We start from the raw sequence: 22,773 nt of genomic DNA, 5'->3' as shown, positions 1-22,773 counted from the left end.
TTGATGGGGTGTAGGAGGATTAGAGGTTGTGATATAGAAAGTTGTGAAATTTTTTAGGTTACTAATTTGAAGCTTTTTTAACACATTTTTTGAACTTATGTGCTAAGGAAACTTGTCAACAAAGTGAGCACTATGGCAAAAGGCAAGAAAAAAAAAAGATATGGTTTAAGAACTAAGGAATCAAGAAGATGAATGTGAGGCTCTAAGCTTATTGTCCATTTGGTCACATTGAGCATTTACAGTCTTTCATAGTACCTTAAAATTTGCAATAGATTTTCATAACAATACATTTTACTTTTATCATAAAGTTTATTAGGTCTAATGAGTATTCTAACTTAATTGTGTATGCACATAAGAGTTATCTGGCCATTTTTCCTTGATTATATATGAGTTTTCTAGAGCTTAGTGTCTTTTGTGATGAAAAGATTTTAGCCTCCCTTACTTATCCCTGGACAATCTTTCCAGAGGTTCATAGTAGTTACCTCGCTATGTAAAGGAGTACAGTTTACACTACATACATATTTGAACATTATGATACCTAGCTTAAACTTTCATGGTCTATCTCTCATGTTTAACCATTGGAGCTACTACCTCTGGATCAACAGACCCAATGTCCTCAAGACAAAAAGCAAATGCCCTACCATGCTTTTTCAACATATCCACAAAGCATTGCCTCTCCGCACGAAGCAAAAACTCATCATTCCCAAATTTCAACTCTGCTAAAGTCTTTGCTGTGAGAACTTATGACCAATCTGTCTAGTATTCAACTCCATAGGAACTGAATTGGCTCCTTCTACAACCTATTATCCATAGACTAATGGTTAGATAAATAAGTGGTTGGAGACTTACCTTTGCCATTTCTACCATTATGTACAACATGTGTGGGATTCATGGTTACATTTGGCTTTGTTTATCTATAATAACTCCACTTATGCTAGCGTTGGAGTTTCACCCTTTGAGGCTATGTATGGCTACAAGGTACCCTTACCCATAGTTATTTTCAATGAGAAGATTAATCCTCATGGAAAGGAGGAATTGAAAAAAATGTAGGCCCTTCTTCAACAATGTAAGATAAGTCTTAGAAAAGCTAAAGATCAGATGGAGATATATGTTGATGAGAAGAGGCAATCTTTGGAGTTCCGTGAGGGAGAGTTAGTTCTCTTGAAAGTACCAAAGTCTCAATATTCTACTCTAAAGAATCCCTCTAGCAATAAACTTACTGACAGGCTTTATGGGCCCTATAAGATCTTGAAACCAAACAAATGACTATGTGCTTCCACTCGGGCTCTACCTTTCAATTGGTATTAGAACACATATTTGAGGAGCCTCTTCATCCTTTACTTTAGTTCAAATTCAAAGCTTCAACTCAAGGTTTCATGGTAGCCATTGTTTTGTCCTCTCAAGGTATACATTGAGTCTCTTCCCTTCTCCCAGCTTGTTCCAGCTTACTCTTAGCTTGTCGAGGAGCTTCCCAAGGCTTAGCCGAGCCTTGTTGAGTGCTTAATGAGCTGAGAAGTAGCCATTCTATCATTTTGAGTGGATATAGAGTATGTTGTAGAAGTCATGGATAGCTATGGAAGCTTGACAACACTTTTGTATTTTGGCCATAACTTTTGCATACGATTTTGGATTCAAATGTCCCATGGCTAGAAACAAAGAGTGTGATGAGAACTATAGATTTGAGTAGTCTATGCCATTTTTAGTTCTCTATTTTAAACATAATAAAACAATTTTGGTTTGGATAGCAAGGAGTAAATTTCATAATGCATGTTTGATACTTCCAAGATGCTATTTTGGTACCTAGATGGTATGGTTATACTTTGGATAGCAAATAGTAAATTTCATAATGCATGTTCAATGCTTCTAGGATGTTATTTTAGTACCCAAATTGTATGGTTATACTTTGGGATGCAACTTGGATTGTTTAGAGCTTGATTAGCTCAATTTTACAGAGATTTATTACTATCATAACAATTTGAACCACAAGCATATACCAATGAGCTTCATGCTTTGAATGCCTATTGGGCCTACATAGTATTTTGGGAATGCTACATCTTTATGGTGATGTTTAACATTGATATATGAGCCTAGACATGGTTATGACATGCTTTGGCACTTGGATTTGAGCTACATTTGATGTACTTGGGCTTTGATCGGTTTTCGTAGAGCTTCCATGCTTACTTACTTTTATGGGTATTGAAGCTTCATTCGACACTTATGCTCTCGGATATATTTGTGATGCACTTGGGCTTCCCAGATGCTTTGATATATATGTCTTAAGCTTTGCTTACTCACTTTTCATTCCAAGTTCGCTTCTAGTAGGAGATGCTTGTACTTACTTAGCAGAGCTTGGTTCTTTGAAACAATGGGACTCAATTCATATATATGCTCTCTTATATGCTATTGGATGTAGTTACTCCTGCTTGTGGGCTCATTTGATTCTATAATACTTTGGAAACCTACACTTACCTCTGTTAGTAATTTGTCAATGATGTATATGCTTATGGGATGTATGAATTACTAACACTTTGAGTCGTGACAATCTTTGGTACCAGTGGTCTATGCTTACTCATTGCTAGTTGCATTCTTTGTATCCTAATTGCTACTCGGATATCCCTGGTAGCTTGGCTATTTGTCCATAGTTGGATTGACATATACTGCTATTACTATTTCAGTATTACTATAATTACAATTTTCAATATTGTCTTAGAGAGCATACATTGTACTTTGGTAGTCTATTGCTTGTAGTTGGTGGACAACTCTATAATTTGGTACTCCATTGAAACAACTTATAGACCTTTTGCATGAAGAAAGGGACTAGTGTGTATATGCATTTGAATGAATTTCATGCAATTTTCAACCAATTGACTTAGTAGGGAATTGAGTTCAAATATAATTTACCTCCCTTGTTCTTACTCATGACATTTTCCAAGTCATGGAACACTTTTTCATACTACCATGTGTGCTATATATGCCTAAGGATGGCTTTGAAACTCCTGGATGTTGAGGGTGCTTTACTCACATAGGAGATAAATAGAAAGAATGTAGATGTCTCCCACACTTCTCACACATTAACTATTAGGGGCAGACATGATGGTAAGAGTGGTAATGACTAAAGACTCACAAAGATCCTAGTCTCATGAGCAAACTCGCAGTAAGTCCCATGGTCATAAGTTTTCTTTGACATGTTATTACTATAGGAAGTAGTGTCATATTCACTCGTAGTGCCATAAGATGCATAAGCGAAAAGAGAAAGGTAAGGGCATAGTGTAGGAAAAGTCTAATGATTGTAGCATTGTCCCTAGTAAGTCCAATGTAAAGATCGAAGAGCTAAATATAGTCTGGCCATGACGAGTATATTTTAGTAGCTTCATCTCTTCATACGTCTTAGTTGATTGATACTTTATTCTACATATTCTCAATGTTAGTTGCTTAATTTTGGGGCTTCCTTTCATGTTACCTCGCATAGGAATTGGTTTTAGTCCTATCGCAGCATGACAAGTTTTGTGCGACTAAGGAAATGACTTGGCAGTGGGGATGTAAGGCTGTAGTTTTTCTAAGGCAGCTCCTTTACTCTGCATAATGTACATCTGTTGAGAAATAGACAAATGATGTATGCTCCAAGAGGAGCTGTCTTGAATCCCATATGCACAGTCAGGAGAGTGGAACAACTCAAAGTTTATAAAGCATTGTCCTTGACTATGAAATGAAGACAATATATCATGATGCTTTGTACTTTCAGTTAAGTATCTTGTCATTGTCAATTCTACACAAGATTGTGTTTATGAGTCCAAACTAATCTATCTTGGAACCTAATTCGCTTGTGTAACAGTTTGTCTCTACTTGTCCATGTCATTATGAACTTGGTCTTCATCTTTGATCCACCATAGCTTGTGTCATGCCCTAGATCTGCATCATTTAACATGGTATCAGAGTCCAGTCTAGCATGGCACTAATCCTCCAACTTCATTTCACTCTTACCTAGCTCAACTTGAGCTCAGATCAACTCAAGACAAGTCTGGAACCCCAAAATCCTACTCCTTCTTCTCAATGCCCTGCTTGGCAGCCATAGCCAAACTACACCTACCTTCAGTTGAGTAGTCAGATCTCACCATAAAGGCTATGTCAGCTCTTGCTTCCTTCACCAAAGTTACTCCTTAGCTTAAAGCGCTCCCTGCTATCACATCGGACGGCGACATTACCATCTACAGAAGGCGGCATTGCGCGATCTTCAGAAACGGTGCAGTCTGCAATAGCGTGACGATTCGTACAGCTATACTCACAATACACAGCACAATTCTCGCAGCCACCATAGGGCTTTTGTAGCCCGTGAGATAAGCTTCATTGCCATGTAATAAGTTTTAAGAATGATCATGTGTGTAGTCCACACAAAGCAAAAAACCAAGCTGCTACGGAAACCCTAATCCAGGAAGCCATAGCCATCAAGGTCCAAGCTTATTTTTTCTTCAATTTCTCATTCCCTTCAACTAGGGGACACACTGCCACTCTTATCTGAGTCTGAACTCAGTTCCCAACAAGATTAACACTTCAAATCAACAAGCAAGAAGAAGATCAAGCACTGACATTCAATACTAAGCTCAAGAATAGTATCTATTGATACTCAACTAATGTCAGTTGACACTGACCTCCTTGTGACACTTCACAAATTCCCCTTGCTGGTCTTTTTTCAATTAATTGGAGCTGCTCAACATGGCAGAGCTTAATAGCAAAGTTCAATGGAGAAGGCTTCCATGCCTAGAAGGAAAAGACCATGTATCACCTAATGCGAAAGGACTTGTGGGACCTGTTTGAAGATGATGCAGATAACAAGAAGGAAGATGATGAAGACGGGTTCGTTGAAGAAGACCAGTTCAAAACCAAAGAATAGAAGAAGATGAATAATAAGGCACTAGGCATAATTGCCCGGGGACTAAGTGATGATGTGCTACATCATATATCTGGCATTAGAAATGCTAGAACTGCTTGGGAGGAACTTGATAGAATGTTTGGTACCCAAGCAAAGAACTCAAAGGTAAAACTCCTCATGCAGTTTTATAAACTAGATATCAAAGACAGTGCTTCTATGACCATACACATTAATAAGTTTAAGAGTTTAAAAACCCAGCTTGCAACTCTTAAAAAGAATATTGATGAAGATGAAGCAATAGCCGTACTGCTTGCAAGTGTAAACAAGGATCCATATGAGAACCTTGTGTCCTTGTGTCCACTCTAAGTAATGTTCCGAGTCTCTCACTCAAAGATATTGAGCACTCACTGCTTGATGAAGAAAGCAAATTTAAAAGCAAAGATGTAAAAGAAACCAGCTCAAGGGAAAACCTCTTATACACTAGAGGAGCTACTAGACCCAAAGAAAGAGGTCGAGGATTCAACACTGACAACAGAAGTCCGATGACATGTCATTATTGTGGTAAAACTGGCCATATTGTTAGTGAATGCTTCCACAAGAAAAGAGCACAGTAGATGCAGAATGACCACCACCAGAGTCAATTCATGAATGAAGAAGAAGAAAAAGATACTTCCGCTACCATCAATAACTTTGACAGATTGTTTTAAGAAATTTGTTCCCATAGTGGATCTCTATATTTCCCTTAGTGGATTTGATTTGTAAAAACCCTTGCCAAAGATGTAAAGTCTCAAGCTTTAACTTGACTAGACTGCCTATGAGCTAGTCTTCCGGGCCATGTTATCATGTAGGGGGGGCAAAAGCCAGCAAGTGTAGGGACTCGTCATTTGAGGGGGAGTGTTGAGAAATAGACAAATGATGTATGCTCCAAGAGGAGCTGTCCTGAATCCCATATGCACAGTGAGGAGAGTGGAACAACTCAAAGTCTATAAAGCATTGTACTTGACTATGAAATGAAGACAATATATCATGATGCTTTGTACTTTCAGTTAAGTGTCTTGTCATTGTCAATTCTACACAAGTTGTGTTTATGAGTCCAAGCTAATCTATCTTGGAACCTAATTTGCTTGTGTAACAGTTTGTGTCTACTTGTCCATGTCATTATGAACTTTGTCTTCATCTTTGATCCACCATAGCTTGTGTCATGCCCTAGATCCGCATCATTTAACAACATCATGTATAGTACTCGCTTTGACCAAAAGCCTTCTATCTACTGGATAGTTGGATGATGTAGGCTATTATGTATCTTTTGGTGATTCCACGTGGAAGATTATCCATGGGAATGTTGTCTTTGCTCAAGGTGCCAAGATTGGTAACCTCTATTCTTTATTTGTATATGGATCCTTTGATCATGTTTTGGCTGTGATTGACATACCACATATATCTTTATGACATCATCGCCTTGGGCACATATCTTTAAAGGGAATGAATATGCTTACTTGTTTGTAGTATCTTCCACTGCTTCTTGATTAAGAGTTTTGATTCTTGGGACCATTGTCTTTATGGCAAGTAGACTTGTAGTTTTCATAAGAAGATTAGCATTACACACATGGGTAAGCCTTTAGCTCTCGTTTATTCTGATGTATGTGGTGCCATGTCCTATTAATCATTGGTTATGATGTGAAGTACTTGTTATGTTCATTGATGATTATTCACATAAGGTCTAGGCATATCCTATTAAGAAGAAATCAGATGTCTTATCTAGCTTTTAACATTGGCTTGCTCTTCTTAAGAATCAATCTACGTATAGGCTGAAATGCCTAACGTCTAACAATGGAAGTCGGTGTGTTTCTAAAGCATTTGAGCAATTTAAAGATGAGAGGGGTATTAAGCATCGGTTGACCACTTTGTATATTGCACCCTAGAATAGTATTGCAAAGCACATAAATGGGAGTATGAGTCTGTAGTATGCTTAGTCGGATAGGCTTACTACAATATTTTTTGGCTGAGGCAGTTACTACTATTATATATTTAATAAATAGATCCCCATGCATTGATATTGGTCGTTAGGCTGCATAAGAGTTATGGTTTGGAAAACTTCTCTCATATTTGCATCTTAGAGTATTTGGATGTGAGGCTTTCTACCGTGTATCTATAGACAAACACAATTAGATGGATCTTAAGTCAATGAAATGCCTCTTTTTTGGTTATGGGGATGCATGTGAGATGGGCTATTGTCCATGGGATCTACATGCTCAAAAGGTTGTCTACAGCCATGATATTGTTTTCTATGAGAAAAAAATGCATAAGTAGCTTGAGTAGGTAGTCAAGATATGAAGGGTGATCTTTTAGGAGGAGCCTCCTATTACCATACAACTAGCTAAATAGCATGTAGTTGATATTCCAGTAACCTATGATCATGATATTGGATAGGATGTACAAATGCCATAGCATGTTTTAAGATGGTCTACTAGAGATAGACATCAATCTAATCGATTTGCACCCCTTCATGGAGTATATTTATAATGATAGATTTTAGTGAGCTTAGTCACTATTGGGAGAGGGCCATGTAGTTTCAGTTTGATTCATTGTAAAAAAAACCATACATGGAATTTAGTTCATTTTCTCTGATGGAAAACATGTATTGCCATGCGAGTGAGTGTACAAGTTGAAGAGTACCCTAGATGCCTCAAGCCAATATACAAGGCCACATTGGTTGTTAAGGGTTTAAATAGAAGCATGGTGTTGACTTTGATAAAGTTAATGGGGATTGATTGTGCAGTAATATGAGGTTCCTCTTGAAATATCACCCTATGTATAGGATATCTATATGCAACAGTCTAAGGGCTTTATGGAAAAGGATAAGGAACACCTAGTGTACAAGTTGAGAAAGAGCCTTTAGGGCCTTAAGTAGGCACTATGGAATAGTACCATAAGTTTAATGCTTTTATGCATTCACAAGGATATACTTGTAGTGATGAAGAACATGAGGTAGGCCTCACATATTCTTGGTATGTGCATCACATGTGATTGCTCTAAGGGCTCATTTACCTATTATAATAGGCGTATATAGAGAAGGTGCATGACCAATTTCATATGCAAGATGCTAAGCCTATTAATTGTCCTTTACCTCCCCATGTGAAGGTCAATCAGGCCGATTATCCCTAGTCATATGAGCAAAAGGTTGAGCTGGCCAATATCCTTTATGCATCTGTATAGTAGATAGTTTGATATATGCCATGATAGCCACTTGCCCTGACATAGCATTTGCAATGGGAGTTGTGGCACATTGTATGTCTATACTTGGTTGTCGACATTGGGATGTTGTGAAGGGTATTATGAGAGGAACCTGAAAGGCACTACGTATATGTGCATTTGCTATAGTGGCCAGGATACTCTAGTCATGAGTTACATTGACTCCAACTATACATGATATGTATATAGTAGAAAATCCACCTCTAGGTATGTCTTCACCTTTTTTGGAGGCATTGTCTCTTGGAGGTTTTATCTCTTGGATGTCTAGGGTGTAAAAATGTATGGCCTTATCTATTACCAAGGTAAAGTATATTTTAACTACTGAGGCTTACAAGGAGGCTCTATGGTTAGGTTGCCTAGTAGTAGCCCTTAGTATTACTGTTACTCTTACACAGTATTTGGATTCTATGAGTGCTATTTAGTTGGCTAAGAATCCGATCTTCCATGTGAAGACAAAACACATTGAAGTGCGCTATTACTTCATTAGGGAGGTGGTAGAGGACAAGTATATTGAGTTTCGATTCATGAAAATCTTATAGATGTACTCACTAAAAGTCTCTCAATCAAACATTTTGCATTTTTTTAAAAGATGCTAGGTGTAGAATGAGATGACGTTTATTCCTCATCCTATTGTACTTTATGTGCATTTGTACTTTGCCAAATTTCTTGTTCTCTTCTCACTCGAGACACCTTCATCTTTAAGTGAGAGGTTATTGGGGATAAAGGCACATGTGCTTTTATTGCCCTGTATTTACTACACATATTGTGATCGCATATCTATACACTAAAAATAGCGGGTGCCTATCATTGTCACTTTAATTTTTATCCTTTCGATGACTTGAATAACGGAATGCGAGTCACACTTTGTGATTGTTGAAGTTCCCACATACAATCTCTCTCTCTCTCTCTCTCTCTCTCTCTCTCCCCATTTGCCATAGCTCTTGCTTTTGCTTCCGCTTATATGCTTCGAATTGGGCTCTACCTTTCAAGTGCTATGTGTGTGTGTGTGTGTGTGTGTGTGTGTGAGAGAGAGAGAGAGAGAGAGAGAGAGAGAGAGAGAGAGAGAGAGAGAGAGAGAGAGAGAGAGAGAGAGAGAGAGAGAGAGAGAGAGAATTTAGAACATGCAGGGAAGGGGAAGATAAAGAGAAAATATGGAGAGAAAAGACAAAAATCTAGGATTGTAGGAGAAAGAGTGCATCACCCTCATCATCATCAATCATCATACATTTATTATAAACAATCCATGGTGGATCTAATCATGCATGTTGCAAATGATGGCATAAGCACACAAAAAAGGGTTAAAGACATGTCAGCGCTTGTGGCTAAAATTAGTTGTGCTTCTCCAATTGTCATTTTAACAAAGCCATTGATCTCTTGCCAAGTTGAAAATAAGGTAGATTCCAGTATGATCTCACCATCATCCTAGAGAGACGAGGAAGTCTTACATCCTAACGACAGATTTTCAACCAAAGCGTGGCTAAATGTAGAGGGTGCTCACTGAAAGAGGAAGGGTGAAATAAGAAGAGGAGGTAGGCAAGTGGTAAATACCGAGCAAGAGATAGGAAAGCAAGAGCATCGGATACATGAGAGGGGAAGGCAACATAGGAGAAATGTATACATGTTAAGCATCCTTCGAAATCAAACATGATCCGAGGAAGCAACCAAACATGACCGGAAGAGGCATGTATATTTATTTTACTTATGTTTTGTCTAATTGACTCGATTGTTCCCATTTTACGTGGTAAGGAAAATTGTCCCCCCGAGTGCACACTGTGGCATTGGGCAGGCCAAAAAACCTTAGCAGTCTACAATGCCTATGTGACTTAGGGTTGAGGAAAGTTTCAAACTCCACTCAGGCCAGGGCCATGGCGACAGGCAGTTTGCTGTTGTGTGCTGCTGCAGCATCGCCATCCTCTCTGCTGAATTGCAAAGGAACACCGGCCCGCGCGCCTTTCCATGCCGGTCTCCATACTCGCCCGCACCGCCAGTCCATGGCCCTTGCGTCTCGCATCCTCCCCCACCGCCTGACATCATCGCACCGGCCCCATTCCCGCTCTGCCATCGCCTTCGCTGTCTGGAAGCAGGAGGTCCTCTTCACTGAGGCCCCCGTCGCCGCCGTCGAGCCGGCCGCGGAGCAGCACTTCCACGTCGTGCTCGATATCGGCTCCATCCCCGAGCTCCGCAGCGGCCACACCAAAGCCGGCCAGTTCGTACAAGTCAAGGTCGGCGGCAGCAAGCCTGCATTCCTCGCCATTGCCTCACCTCCCAAGATCGCTGCAGCAGGATCTCTCGAGTTCTTGATTAAGTATGTCGAGGGAGCCACGGCGGGGTTGCTGTGCAGTCTCGGCAAAGGCGACAAGGTTGAGCTCAGCCAGGTTATGGGAAATGGATTCACAGTCGAGCGCATCACTCCTGCTGAAGAGTTTTCCACTGTCTTGTTATTTGCCACAGGTTCTGGAATCAGGTGCAGATGCTGTTTTCACCGTTGGCAACATGATTTGAAAATTCTGAACACAGCTGCTTTCTTCCTGTCATGGTGCTTCACACACACACACACACACACACACACACACACACACACACACACACACACACAGACGTAGTAGTTAAAAAGTATTGTTTTGAACTTTTTACTCATTTCCCTTTTGGGCAAGATCCAAGCGGAATGGTAAGTGAAACAGTTGAATAACACATGTGACATAGATTTCGTGATAACCAAATGAGTTCAACTCACGTATTTATACCATGAAAATCCTCTAATGTTAACAGACGATGTCTTTTTTTTTGGGTACACAAGATCAATACGAATGGTATTCTATAAACAAAGTGTGCAAAAATCCAAAAAAAGCAAGAAAAAACATTTTTTATATTTAAAAACTATGTTTCAGTCGATGGTTTCACTTAGGGCATTTCACGTCTTAGTGAAACATTTCAGGCATTTTGCATTTAATGCCAGTGAAACATGTTTCATGATTATCATGCTAAGCAATAAAGCAAGGGTCTATTGCTTGAGTTAGACTAGATTGTGAAAGGGAACACATTCTTGGCTACATCAACATGAATTAGTTGTACTAAAGTGATGTAACTCATATAAGTAGGATACATTTGGAGAATAGTCCAAAAATGCCTATTATGCAAAGGAGATTTTTATTGTGGATTGGCTCCACTAGGCACCAAGATTTTGGAGGCAGCTTGGTGTAGTATGGGAATTCCTTGCGTGAAGGTTACAGGATAGTAATGGTAAGGAGTATTATAGATGGATCAAACACTTGACCCCTGAGCACTATATATATTTGAGTGTAAGTAAGGTATATCGTGCATGCAGCATGGTTGAGGTCTCCATGACAGTATGTCAACTTTTTGATTTACTTGGTCAAGATATTTTTCTTTTAGAGCTTCTTTTAAAGTTTACGTATTGGTACTAGTCAAGAGTCTCCTTTGTGACATACAATCAATACATACAAGAGAGAAATGTTTTTAATTTATACAAACTAGAAGGAACTTTTGAACTTGTGATGCCAATTGTTCCAATAGGGGATTGTCTTTCCCAGTTAAGAGCTCTGTATTCTTGCGAGATTGTTGTCGGGGCTAATATGTACTTATCTTTAACTTAAGAAGCACCTCACCTTCTTCTTCTTGCAACCACTCTTTGAGTTTCAAAAGATAAATTTTTTTGGAGTATTGGCTAGAGACAATACTCTTCTTGGTAATTGCAAAAACTAGTGCTCTAGAATAACACTCTAAGGTGAGTAGTTAGTGTCTTCAAGTTGTCTTCAGTAGGAGAAGACTTTGATGTCATGAGAGTGAATGAACATAAGAGGTAGAGAGAGATACGTGGGTTAGTTTGTGGTGAAAATCAGCCCAATTGAACAATTTTAGTAGAATACATTTGATGAGTATTTGAGTCTATGCATTACTATGCATTTTGCTTTTATGCCAAAGCATTTTTATGTTGATTGACTTGATTTTTATGCAAGCTTTTTGGCTAGCCAATCGGCTATTTCATAGGCATTATTTTAGCTTACTTATAGGTTGCCCCTTTCCCACTATTGATTACTTCGGCTATTTCATAGGCATTATTTTAGCTTACTTATAGGTTGCCCCTTTCCCACTATTGATTACTCACTCAAATACATATCCTATAGCCCAATTGCTTCCATGTGGAGAGAGAGAGATCGGTGCACATTGCCGATGATTCATTGCGTGGTACCATTGTACTGTTCTTGAGCCTTGGTATATGAATTCCATTTCTCAAGTCTATTCTCGTTGAGTTTTTGTGTTCTTGGAGTGTTTTTTTTGGTTCTTTGTACTCATTGTGGGCTATATCAGCAGTGCCTCTTTGCTTCCATTACTCCACACTTTTTTTGAAAAACAATAGTTCGACAATTCAACAAGTCATATACACAAGCATGCAATAGAAGGCCGAGATTGGAGCAGTAGTGAAGTGAATATAGTAAAGAATCACAATTGACAAACAAGATCCTCTCTAAAATTGAACATGCAATGAGACCCTCTCTTAAGTTGGATAAGCAAAAGCATAGAAGTGCAAGGTTTAGATCCAAAAAAATGCAACCTTTATCAGTCATTGGGTGATGTCATCCCACAATGGCAAGTTGGGCAAGTCTTCAATATAACATGTGATAGTAGAGGTTGCCCAAACAAAGAGTCTTCGGATAATCGGTTGCCAACAAGGTTTCATAACTTTGCATGTAGGAAAGCATGTTGCCCAACACCCAAAGCAAGTCGCCTAGCAATGAAATATTTACCAAGGAGATAGGAGGATGTTGCCTCTATGTGGCACCCAATAGAGGCTAAAACAATGTTTAAAGCCCATGATACATGCTAAATTAACGCGAGAGTGAGTGAGTGAGTGAGTGAGTGGGGGGGAGCTTAGTTGGTTTAAGTTAAACGCATAGTCTAGATGGCCTTTAGTTTACTTCCTTCATTTGTACAATCATTTAGTATACAAATAAAAAGGGAGATTTGAACCTCGGTCAATTGGTTAACAAAAAAGTGGCTTACCACTAGGAAAGCCACATGATTACTAGAGGGAGGGACGGAGGGAGAGGCAGGTTGGTGGATATATTGTAAGCTTGAAGGCTGATGGCATGCGGCAAACATAAGACAATTGGGTCCAAGTGGACCAAAAATGGTGACTTGGTAGAGCAAGCAGGTGGAATAGTGGAACATATTGCTCCCCACAATGTTCTCCTTTGTTGGAATAGTTTCCAAATGGAATGCTTTTAGGGATGGGCCAAAGAATGTTTGACAAAGATGGATTGTCATCTCTATCTAAGTTTGTTAGGAAATGTTGTACCCTCATTCTTGGCTTCGTTCCTACTATTTCATGTATGATGTTATGGGTGCTTGCTTGTTACACTTATGTGCCATCTCATTCTTACCTTTTCTTTAGGATGCACAACTTGTTATAACAACTAGCTATCTATAAGCTTTGTATTAGACTTACATGTTGTTTTATCTCTCTCTCTCTAAGCTAGAATTGATACCATTGACTGTGACAATGTTGTCATTCTCTTTGTCTCTTGCTTTAAAGTACAATATTTTTTGTTAATATGCTGTTTTGGTCCATGTTCTAGCCTCACTTGTGCCATGTAATTGGGTTAGCATCGCTAGGGCTCCATTGGAGACAGGTTGTTTATAGCCATAAATGTTAAAAGATAGCAATATTATAACTTGGAAAGTGCAATGAAGGTTAGCAGTTGCAATTAAAATTTTTGGTCATTGTCATGAGAACATGTATTTTAAAAACCTCACTTAACATGTGGATTAATTTTTAATCACATGATTAAGTAAATGATGCACATGTGATGCAACTGGGGTTAAAGTAAATTTACGAGCTTGAGACTCGAGAAAATCACGTGATGTCAAAGACAAAAGTTGCCATAAGTTATGTCGCACAAGTACTTGGTGGTATCTGGTGCCAGTTGTTGGCCTAGATCATCCATTTGGCCATAAATGTCAGTTTTGGTGACTCTAAAGAAGTGGTGTTTAATAGTGCCTATCGCCAATTTGATGGTCAAAGATGATGCAGAGACACTTGGGAATGGAAGTTATCTAGCCAATTTAATTATTGGCTAGTTAGATTATTTTTCAGGGCACCAAAATAATTATTAGATTAATTTTCAGTATTTAAAGATTGAAAATTATTATTCATATTTAATTATGAAAAATGCTGGAAAAACCATTTGGGAAGGTTGCCACTTGTCAAAAATGCCCATGCAAGACTGAAAAACGTCTTTAGATGCTGGAGAGGCATTTTTGTAAATTCAGCCTGCAAGAGAGAGGGAGGGGAGGTTGTTGGTGTGATTTGCAGCCATTGGAGGACCTTCTGAGGCCTCCAAGGGCAAGAGAAGACCAATCAACAGCAGGAGGCACCATCTACAGGCTATTGAGACAGGGCAACAATTGTAAATGACTGATTTTCTTCAGTTCTTTGCATCTACAAGCTGTTGTGGCAGGGCAGCAGTTGCATTTGACTGATTTTCAGTCATCCTTCGCGACAAAACTCTGAATTTTCTCTCTCTATAGCTTTCCCTCTCATCTTCCAGTCATTTCACAACCTTGCTCCGAAGATCTCAGCATTTGGATCTTTGGAGGCTGAGAAATTGCAAATTTCTTTGCTGTAAACCCTAATTTACATCAGAAATTAGGGTTTAGTAGCAGCCTTGGAAAGCGTGCCAGAATTTGGAAGCTCCAAAACTTGGATTCAACAAGGTTGAAGGTGAATTTCAGCTGAATTCAGGTGGAGGACTAGCCAGCCATTGAATTTGGGGCATTTCCATCGTTTATGAAGTGGGTGAAGGCCAATTGAGTGCCCGAATCAAGGGGCAAAATAGATTGAAGACTTGCGAGTCACTTTGGACAACAAGGGGAGTTGAAATACCGAAAGGGATTGGGAGAATCCCATTGTAAATCAACTTTTTCTTCAATAAAGCTAAAGAAATATCGGAAGGGGTGCTAATTTTGGGGCCAATCGGGTGTGCATTGTCCAAGATCAGTAGGTAAATTTGTATTTTCAGATTTGCATTTATTGTTTGCTGTTGTAATTAAGTTGTAATTAAGTTGTAATTAAGTTGTAATTAGGGACTTATCACCTATCCACGGAAGGAAGGCTGGTTATAGTCACCCCATCTTACTAATATAAATGCAGCTTCTTGTCACGGAAAAAAGAAATGCAGTGGGTTGGAAATTGGATCCGCCAATTGGAACGCAGTGAAGTACTAATCAAAAAAGAAATGCACCATAATGCATTCTCTAGAAAGAGCAATCCAAACTCCCTTGTTGTCCAAAGTGACCAGCAAGTCTTTAATCTAATTTGCTTCTTGATTCAGGCACTTAATTGGCCTTTACTCACTTTATAGATGATGGAAATATCCCAAATTCAATGGCTAGCTAGTCCTCCACATTAATATAGCTGAAATTCACCTTCAACCCTGAAAAATCCAAGTCTTGGAGCTTTCAATTTTTGGCACGCTTCTTGAGGCTATTGCTAAACCCTAATTTTTGCTATAAATTAGGGTTTACAGCAGAGAAGTTTGCACTATCTCAGCCTCCAAGGGTCCAAATGCTAAGATCCTCGGAGCAAGGCTGTGAAATGGTTGGGTGATGAGAGAGAATGCCGAGGAGAGTGAAAATTCAGACTTTCTTCGTGAAGAACTGAAGAAAATCTGTCATTTATTGCTGCTGCCCTGTCTCAACAACTTGTAGATGCAAAGAATTGAAGAAAATCAGTCATTTACTACTGTTGCCTTGTCTCAACAGCCTACAGATGTTGTGACCTACTGTCAATTGGTCTTCTCCTATCCTTGGTTGCCTTAAAAAGTCCTCCAATGGCTGCAAATCAAACTAGCAGCATCTCCTCCCCCTCTCTTGCAGGCTAAATACACTAAAAATGCATCTCTTGAGCCTCTAAAGACGTTTTTCAGTCTTGCATGGGTCTTTTTTGACAAGGGGTAGCCTTCCCAAATGGTTTTTTCAACATTATCCATAATTAAATATTAATTTTTAGTCCTTGAATACTGAAAATTATTCTGATAATTATTTCGTTGCTTTGAAAAGTAATTTGATTGGCCAATAATTAAATTGGCTAGGCAACTTCCATTCTTGAGTGTCTTTGTGTCTTCTTTGACCATAAGATTGGCGTTAGGTACCATTAAACGCCACATCTCTAGTGTCACCTAGTGACACTTATAGCCTATAAATGTTGTGCAAATCAAACTAACATCTTCTCTCCCTCTCTTGTTGCAGGTTGAATACACAAAATGCATCTCTCCAGGCTCTAAAGTCGTTTTTTAGTCTTGCATGGGTCTTTTTTGACAAGGGGCAGCCTTCCCAAATGGTTTTTCCAACATTATCCATAATTAAATATTACTTTTTAGTCCTTAAATACTGAAAATTATTCTAATAATTATTTCGGTGCCTTGAAAAGTAATTTGATTGGCCAATAATTAAATTGGCTAGGCAACTTCCATTCTCGAGTGTGTCTATGTTATCTTTGACAGTCAGATTGGCATTAGATACCATTAAACGCCACATCTCTAGTGTCACCTAGTGACACTTATGGCCAAATGAATGACCTAGGCCAACAACTAGCACTAGATACCACCAAATATCTGTGCGGCATAACTTATAGTAACTTTTGCCTTTGACATCCCGTGATTTCCTGGAGTCTCAGGCTCTTAAATTTTACTCTAACCCTAGTTACACCTCACATGTGTAACATTTACTTAACCATGTGATTAAAAATTAATCCACATGTTAAGTGAGGTTTGAAAAATACATGTCCTCGTGACAACCCTTTATCTCTTTTAATGCGCATGCCCAAAATGTGTTCAGCTGCTCCCAAATCTTTCATAGAGAAGGCGGAACTTAGCTGCCGTTTAAGAGTATTCAAAGTACTCTTATGCTTTATTGCAATCAATATGCCATCCACATATAAGACCAGCACAATAAGACTTTCATCATCTGCCTTTTTAGTGTGTAAGCAGTGATTTGCATGATTGCGTTTAAATTCATCGTTGAGCTTGAAGGCGTAAAATTTTTTGTATCATTGTCTAGGGGCTTGTTTCAACCCATATAAGGTGCGTTTTAGCTTACAAATTAAACGTCCTTTCCCTAGAATGGCAAAGCCTTTTGGGTGTTTCATGTACATCTCTTCATCGAGATCACCATGAAGAAAAGAAATCTTCACATCCATTTGATCCAACTCTAAATCCAAGGACATAGTGAGAGCAAACAAAACACAAAGGATAGTCATCTTCGCCACTGGTGAAAAGACCTCATGGAAGTCTCTGTCTTCCTTCTATGTATAGCCCTTAGCACCAATTGTGCCTTGTACTTGGGCTTTCCATTAACACGTTTTACTTTGTAAACCAATTTATTAGGGATAGCTTTCCGATCCTTGGGCAAAGATACAAGCTCCCAAGTGTTATTTGCATACAGAGACTTCATCTCTTCTTGCATAGCAAGCTCCCACTTTCTCTTGTTTTGACATGACTGTGCCTCTCTAAATGTCAGAGGCTCACCCTCATCAATCAACAAAATGCAATCCAAAGATAGCTGAAACCTCTGTGGCTGCCTTCCAACACATGTAGACCTTTTTATCCAATGATTTGTATTGTTAGGCCTTGGGCCTACATCCTCAAGTACGCACACATCATTACCAAGTTACTGATTTTCAGCATTTTCTTGCTGTTGTAAACTGTTTTCAGCATGTTCTTCTTGCTGTCATGTTCCATCTTGTGCATCTATTTGTTGTTCATTATCTTTTGGCTGTAGCACAATGGGCTGTTGCTCATTTTCAACATCAAAGGAACAGAATCTTCAGCTAATGGTTGTTGAATGGCTGACTGTTCATGCTGAAATTTGAGACATTCTTTTTGTCAAGGTTACCTTGTGTAGTGTGTTTCAACAAGTTTGCCTTATTAAATACTATGTCTTGGCTGCATATAATCTTCTTGCCCTGAGGAAGCCAAACTCTATAACCCATCACTCCCTCATCTCCATATCCCATGAGGATGCCCCTAATGGATTTCATGTCTAGTTTGGTCCTCAGGTGTATAGGTACAGACACGAAGGCATCGCAACCAAACACACGCAAATGGTTATATGAAGTAGGTTTGCTAGACCAAACCTCTTGAAGAATGCCATTTTCCAATGCATGATTTGGAGGGTGATTGCATACATGAACTGCATCTCCTAAAACTACTGTAGGAGATTAGCTATGGACAACATGCATCAGACTCTCTCACAAAGTGTGCGATTATATCTTTCAGCCATGCCATTCGATGTAGGTTTATAAGGAGCTGTCAACTTCCTTTTAATGCCATGCATCTCACAAAACTTTTTGAACTCATTAGAAACATACTCATCCCCATTATCCGTTCTAATAGCTTTTAACTTAAGTCCTTTCTATGTGGTAACAAAAGCATGAAACCTTTTAAAGGTATCCAACACTTCCTTTTTTCTCTTTAACACATACACCCATTAGTTTCTATTGAAATCATCACTAAAAGTGACAAAGTACCATGCACCCCCATATGAAATAACAAGCATAATGCACACATTAGAGTGTACTAAATCAAGAGCATTGGGCTTCTTAACAACACCAAAGTAATAAGGAGACTTCATATATTTTCCATATATGTAATCATTACAAAATTCGAAACCAGAGTCTTTTATATCAAATCTCTCTAAAGAGGAGAGAATTTGAAGGCCCTTTAGGCTCATATGGCGAAGTCTTTTGTGCCAAAGTTCCATCTATCAATGAACTTCAATCACAGCCAAGAACTTGCCAGGTAATGCTTTACTATGCAAATAGTACAAAGTCCCCTTTTATTGCCTTTAACAATCAGCATAAAGCCCTTGTGGACCTTCTAGGATCCACCACCAAAGGTAGTAAAATATCCTCTTGCATCAAGTTGCCCAATTGACAGTAGACGTTTCTTTATGTTAGGTACATATTTGACATCCTGTAAAATCAGCTCTTGGCCGTTTTCAAGAACCAAGTGAATGGTATATATACTCTCTATCTTGCATGCATTGTTTTTGCCAAAGTAAACCTTGCCTAGGCAACTTGGAGTGTATTTAGAAAATGACTTCAAGGAGGGAGTGGCATGAAAAGAGGCACCGCTGTGTCAGAGTGAAGCAATGCAGAAGCGAACGATCAAGACAAAGAGTGAATAGAGAGAGAGAAAGAGACAGTGAAACACATAAAATCTGCAGTGAAGAATGTTGTATAAGGATGCAGAATTATACACGGGTGCAGAGAGAATATTTGCATATGTCTCCACCTTGAGGGTCTCGTCGATCTCCGTCAGCCTCGAGAGTAGTCTCCACGGTATGCAGCCTGAAATCTGTGAGACACGACTAACCAAGACTGTTGGAGATAGAGCCTATAAATAGGCTGAAAATAATACCTAAAAAAATACAGGTTGACTGCAATTAATGCGGCCGAATGCTGCAGCCCGATTGCTATCATGTGGCAGTGGTGGATTGCCTGCCACGTAGTGCTTGCCTAACATCCCCTCTTAGATCTTGGACAAGGCATAAGGTAGAGGGATTTGGAATGTCAGCGAAGTAGAGCCTGGGGAAGTGCCTTTATAAACAAATTTACAAGACTTTGGTCTTGCAGTATTCCACATTGATGGTCTCATCCAGAAGCTTCTCCCTGATGAAGTGGTATTAGATCCCTATGTGCTTCGTTCGGGCATGGAATACGGGATTTCGTGCCAAGGCAATGCAACTCTCATTGTTGCACCGCAGAATAGTAGGACGAGTTTGGGGGCAGCCAAGCTCCTTTAACAATCGTCGAAGTGTCACAACTCTATAGAAACAGAATTTGTATCCTTTTTTATTAATTTGTCTATATAATGATTTATTAAATTTGTTTCCTTTGCACTAATTAGATATAAAGAAAAGTGCATTGGAGCTGGCCACTGATGAGTGGTCACAGGTTATGGTGGACCCACGCGGTGGGTTAGAGAAAAGACAGTTTACACTTTCACCTATATGGCCCAATTGGACGCCTGTGACCAGAACTCACGCATATTAGGGTTAGACTCGCAGAGAGAAAGGATTGATGCCTTGAAGTGTGGGCTAGATCCGCCAGAACAAACAGTTACAATCAACAAGATGGGATGATCATGAAATGCTTGTACAATGTGCATGTGTGGGCTGAAAGCTTGAACTGCACATTTCTTTGCATAGGAAAGTCACATGAAGATTCTGATACCGTTTTTGCGATGTACACGGAAAAAGCTTTCATATGACACCCATATTGGGGGGTCCCTAAATTTTAGGAGGACCCTAAATTTTAGGAGCCTCGAATTAGCCTAAAAATGCTGGTCCTGAAAAATAGGGATGTCATTCTAAAAATAGTAAATTCTGTACTTTGACTGTGCTTACTAAATTTGGTTGTTTCTATTCTTGACAGTATTCAGCCCAAAAAGGAAGGCCATAGAGAAGAGACAAGTGTCAAGACACTTGTCACACAAGTTTCCAAGTGTCCCACCACTTGTCACATCTCATGACATGTGGCTGGACACTTGTCTTGTGCTACTCCACTTTCCCCTTTTGTACTAGCTCTTCCCTCTCCTATAAATAAGAGCTCGTTTTTTTTCATTCAGCATCATTGTTCTTTGCTGTAAACTCATGTACAACACCCACAGATAGCCAGAAACTGGCCCTATCCATCCCCATCATCATCCCCTACTTCTCCATTATCAAATTCCCCCATATTCCGTCTTTTATCACTGCTGTTTTACAGGACAGCAAGCCTGTAAATTCATTACAGCACCTCCTTCTCAAGCTCTTTCTTCCATTTTAGCAACAAGAAGCAAGCCCTATCCATGTACTGCTGATCAACGATGGAGAAAGGCTGATTTTCCCTCTTTCTTCTCTCATACTGTAAAGAAATCAGTTCTTATCATTGCATAATAGATAATGCATCTGTGTTTGTACATCTTTGCATGATCTTGTGAGAGTGAGAATTACTTCTCCTCACTCTCAGGTTGATTGTAACTGAGCTCTTCCCTAAGGGACTTGGGTTGAGCAGAAATACATTCCTTCGCGGGCGGGGGGGGGGGGAGGAAAGGGGTTTGCCCATCTTCAACCCTCAATCTTGTCTCCATTACTTTTACATTTTCATGGCTGTAATTTTGTGAGTAATTTTCATTTTCAGCTTTAAGTGTTCATTCTCTTTTATATTAAATCTCGAAAACAAGCGAATATCATAATTGTTAAGCATACTATGTTGCTCGGGGCGTTTGCACAAAGCCACACAGTCTCACATGTGGTAGAAGATGCGGCTTGATACTCTGCCTCGGTCGAAGAGAGGGCTACTGTGGGCTGCTTCTTGCTACTCTAAGAGATAACACATATACCCAAGGTAAAACAATAGCTTGTAGTAGACCGCTTATGGTCCACATCGCGAGCCCTATTCGAATCACCTCAACTTGCAAGAACAAATAATAAGCACCTTTACTTGTTGGATAGGAAATCCCTAGGTTGGAGGTCCCCCTCAGAATTCGTAGGATCCTTTGAGCAGCCTGCGAATGCACCAGCTGAGGTGCACTCATGAACCCAGCCAAGAGACCTATAACAAAACATAGATAAATGTGTGTGTTGAGGAGCCAAATCCATGATCCAATCAGCAGGACGGTAGTGGGTAGCATCCACCAAAGGAGAATTTGAGTGTGAAGTGGCTTTTCAGTTCGGATCCATAGGAGTAGAAATGGACCAACAATCCTCCATCTCAAAAGTCACCGAGAGCTCCTGTACATATCTTTGTTGAGAGATGAAAATCCCCCTATGAGTTTGATAAATCTCGTGGCTCGAAAAGAAATGGAGAAGTCTTAAATCCGTCATCTCGAACTTTTGATGTAAGGCTGCCTTCGTTTCTTTGATCTTTTGAGCATGGTCAACTGTAACAATCAAGTCATCAACATATAAAACAAACACAACACGACCACCCTCGGAAGTGTGTACATAAACCTGTGGATCAGCCCTAGAGCATCGATATCCCAACTTTGCTTGGAGAAACGAATCAACCTTCTCGTTCCAAGTATGTGGAGCCTGCTTTAGGCCATACAAGGTCTTCTTCAACCTGCAAACCTTCCCATCTGAAGAACCAAAGCCAGGAGGTTGCTCTACATAGATCTTCTCCTTTAAATCACCGTTCAAGAAGGCCGACTTCACATCCAACTGAAAAATGGGCCTTCTCCTATGACCAGCCAAGGCAAGAACAACACAAATAGGCACCATACAAGCAGTAGGGGCAAAGGTATCATGGAAATCAACACCTGGACGTTGAGCAAAACCTTTAGCAACAAGGCGAGCCTTGTGTTTGTCCAAAGAGCCATCACTATGGTACTTGGTCTTGAAGACCCATTTGACATCAGTCACGTGACCTTCTTATGAGAGGGACAAGGCACAAGGTACCAAGTGCCATTCCGCTTTATAGCCTCCAACTTGGCTTCCATCGCTTTCCGCCAATGATCAGACTGTAAAGCTTTCTGCACGAAGCTAGGCTTTCTATTCTTTAGAATACAGGACATCAAACAGTAGTTAGAGCAAACAAGCTCCATAGAATGTGCTTGGTGTCTCTATGACCTTCATGGTCTGCAACCTCCGTG

General features: G+C 39.6%; 1 protein-coding gene across 11 annotated transcripts in view; it reads left to right on the top strand.

Moving 5' to 3' along the window:
- The first annotated feature begins 9,885 nt into the window (after positions 1-9,885).
- LOC148036128 (FAD/NAD(P)-binding oxidoreductase) overlaps positions 9,886-22,773 on the top strand; it is a 67,815-nt gene continuing 54,927 nt past the window's right edge. For 10 of the 11 annotated variants that reach the window (XR_015690906.1, XR_015690905.1, XR_015690911.1 and 7 more), the window contains exon 1: positions 9,886-10,583. Coding sequence is in view for 1 of the 11 variants with exons in the window: in XM_087678122.1 (XP_087534248.1) it covers positions 9,985-10,583 (599 nt within the window). In the remaining 10 variants the exon portion in view is untranslated. The remainder of the gene's footprint in view (positions 10,584-22,773) is intronic. The other variant, XR_015690904.1, reaches the window with a different exon arrangement.

This window comes from Lygodium microphyllum, chromosome 5 (assembly GCF_053477565.2).
Source record: "Lygodium microphyllum isolate KBCC chromosome 5, Lygodium_microphyllum_v1.1.10, whole genome shotgun sequence".
In the NCBI taxonomy this organism is placed as follows: Eukaryota; Viridiplantae; Streptophyta; class Polypodiopsida; order Schizaeales; family Lygodiaceae; genus Lygodium; species Lygodium microphyllum.
This window is presented reverse-complemented; position numbering and strand designations above follow the sequence as displayed.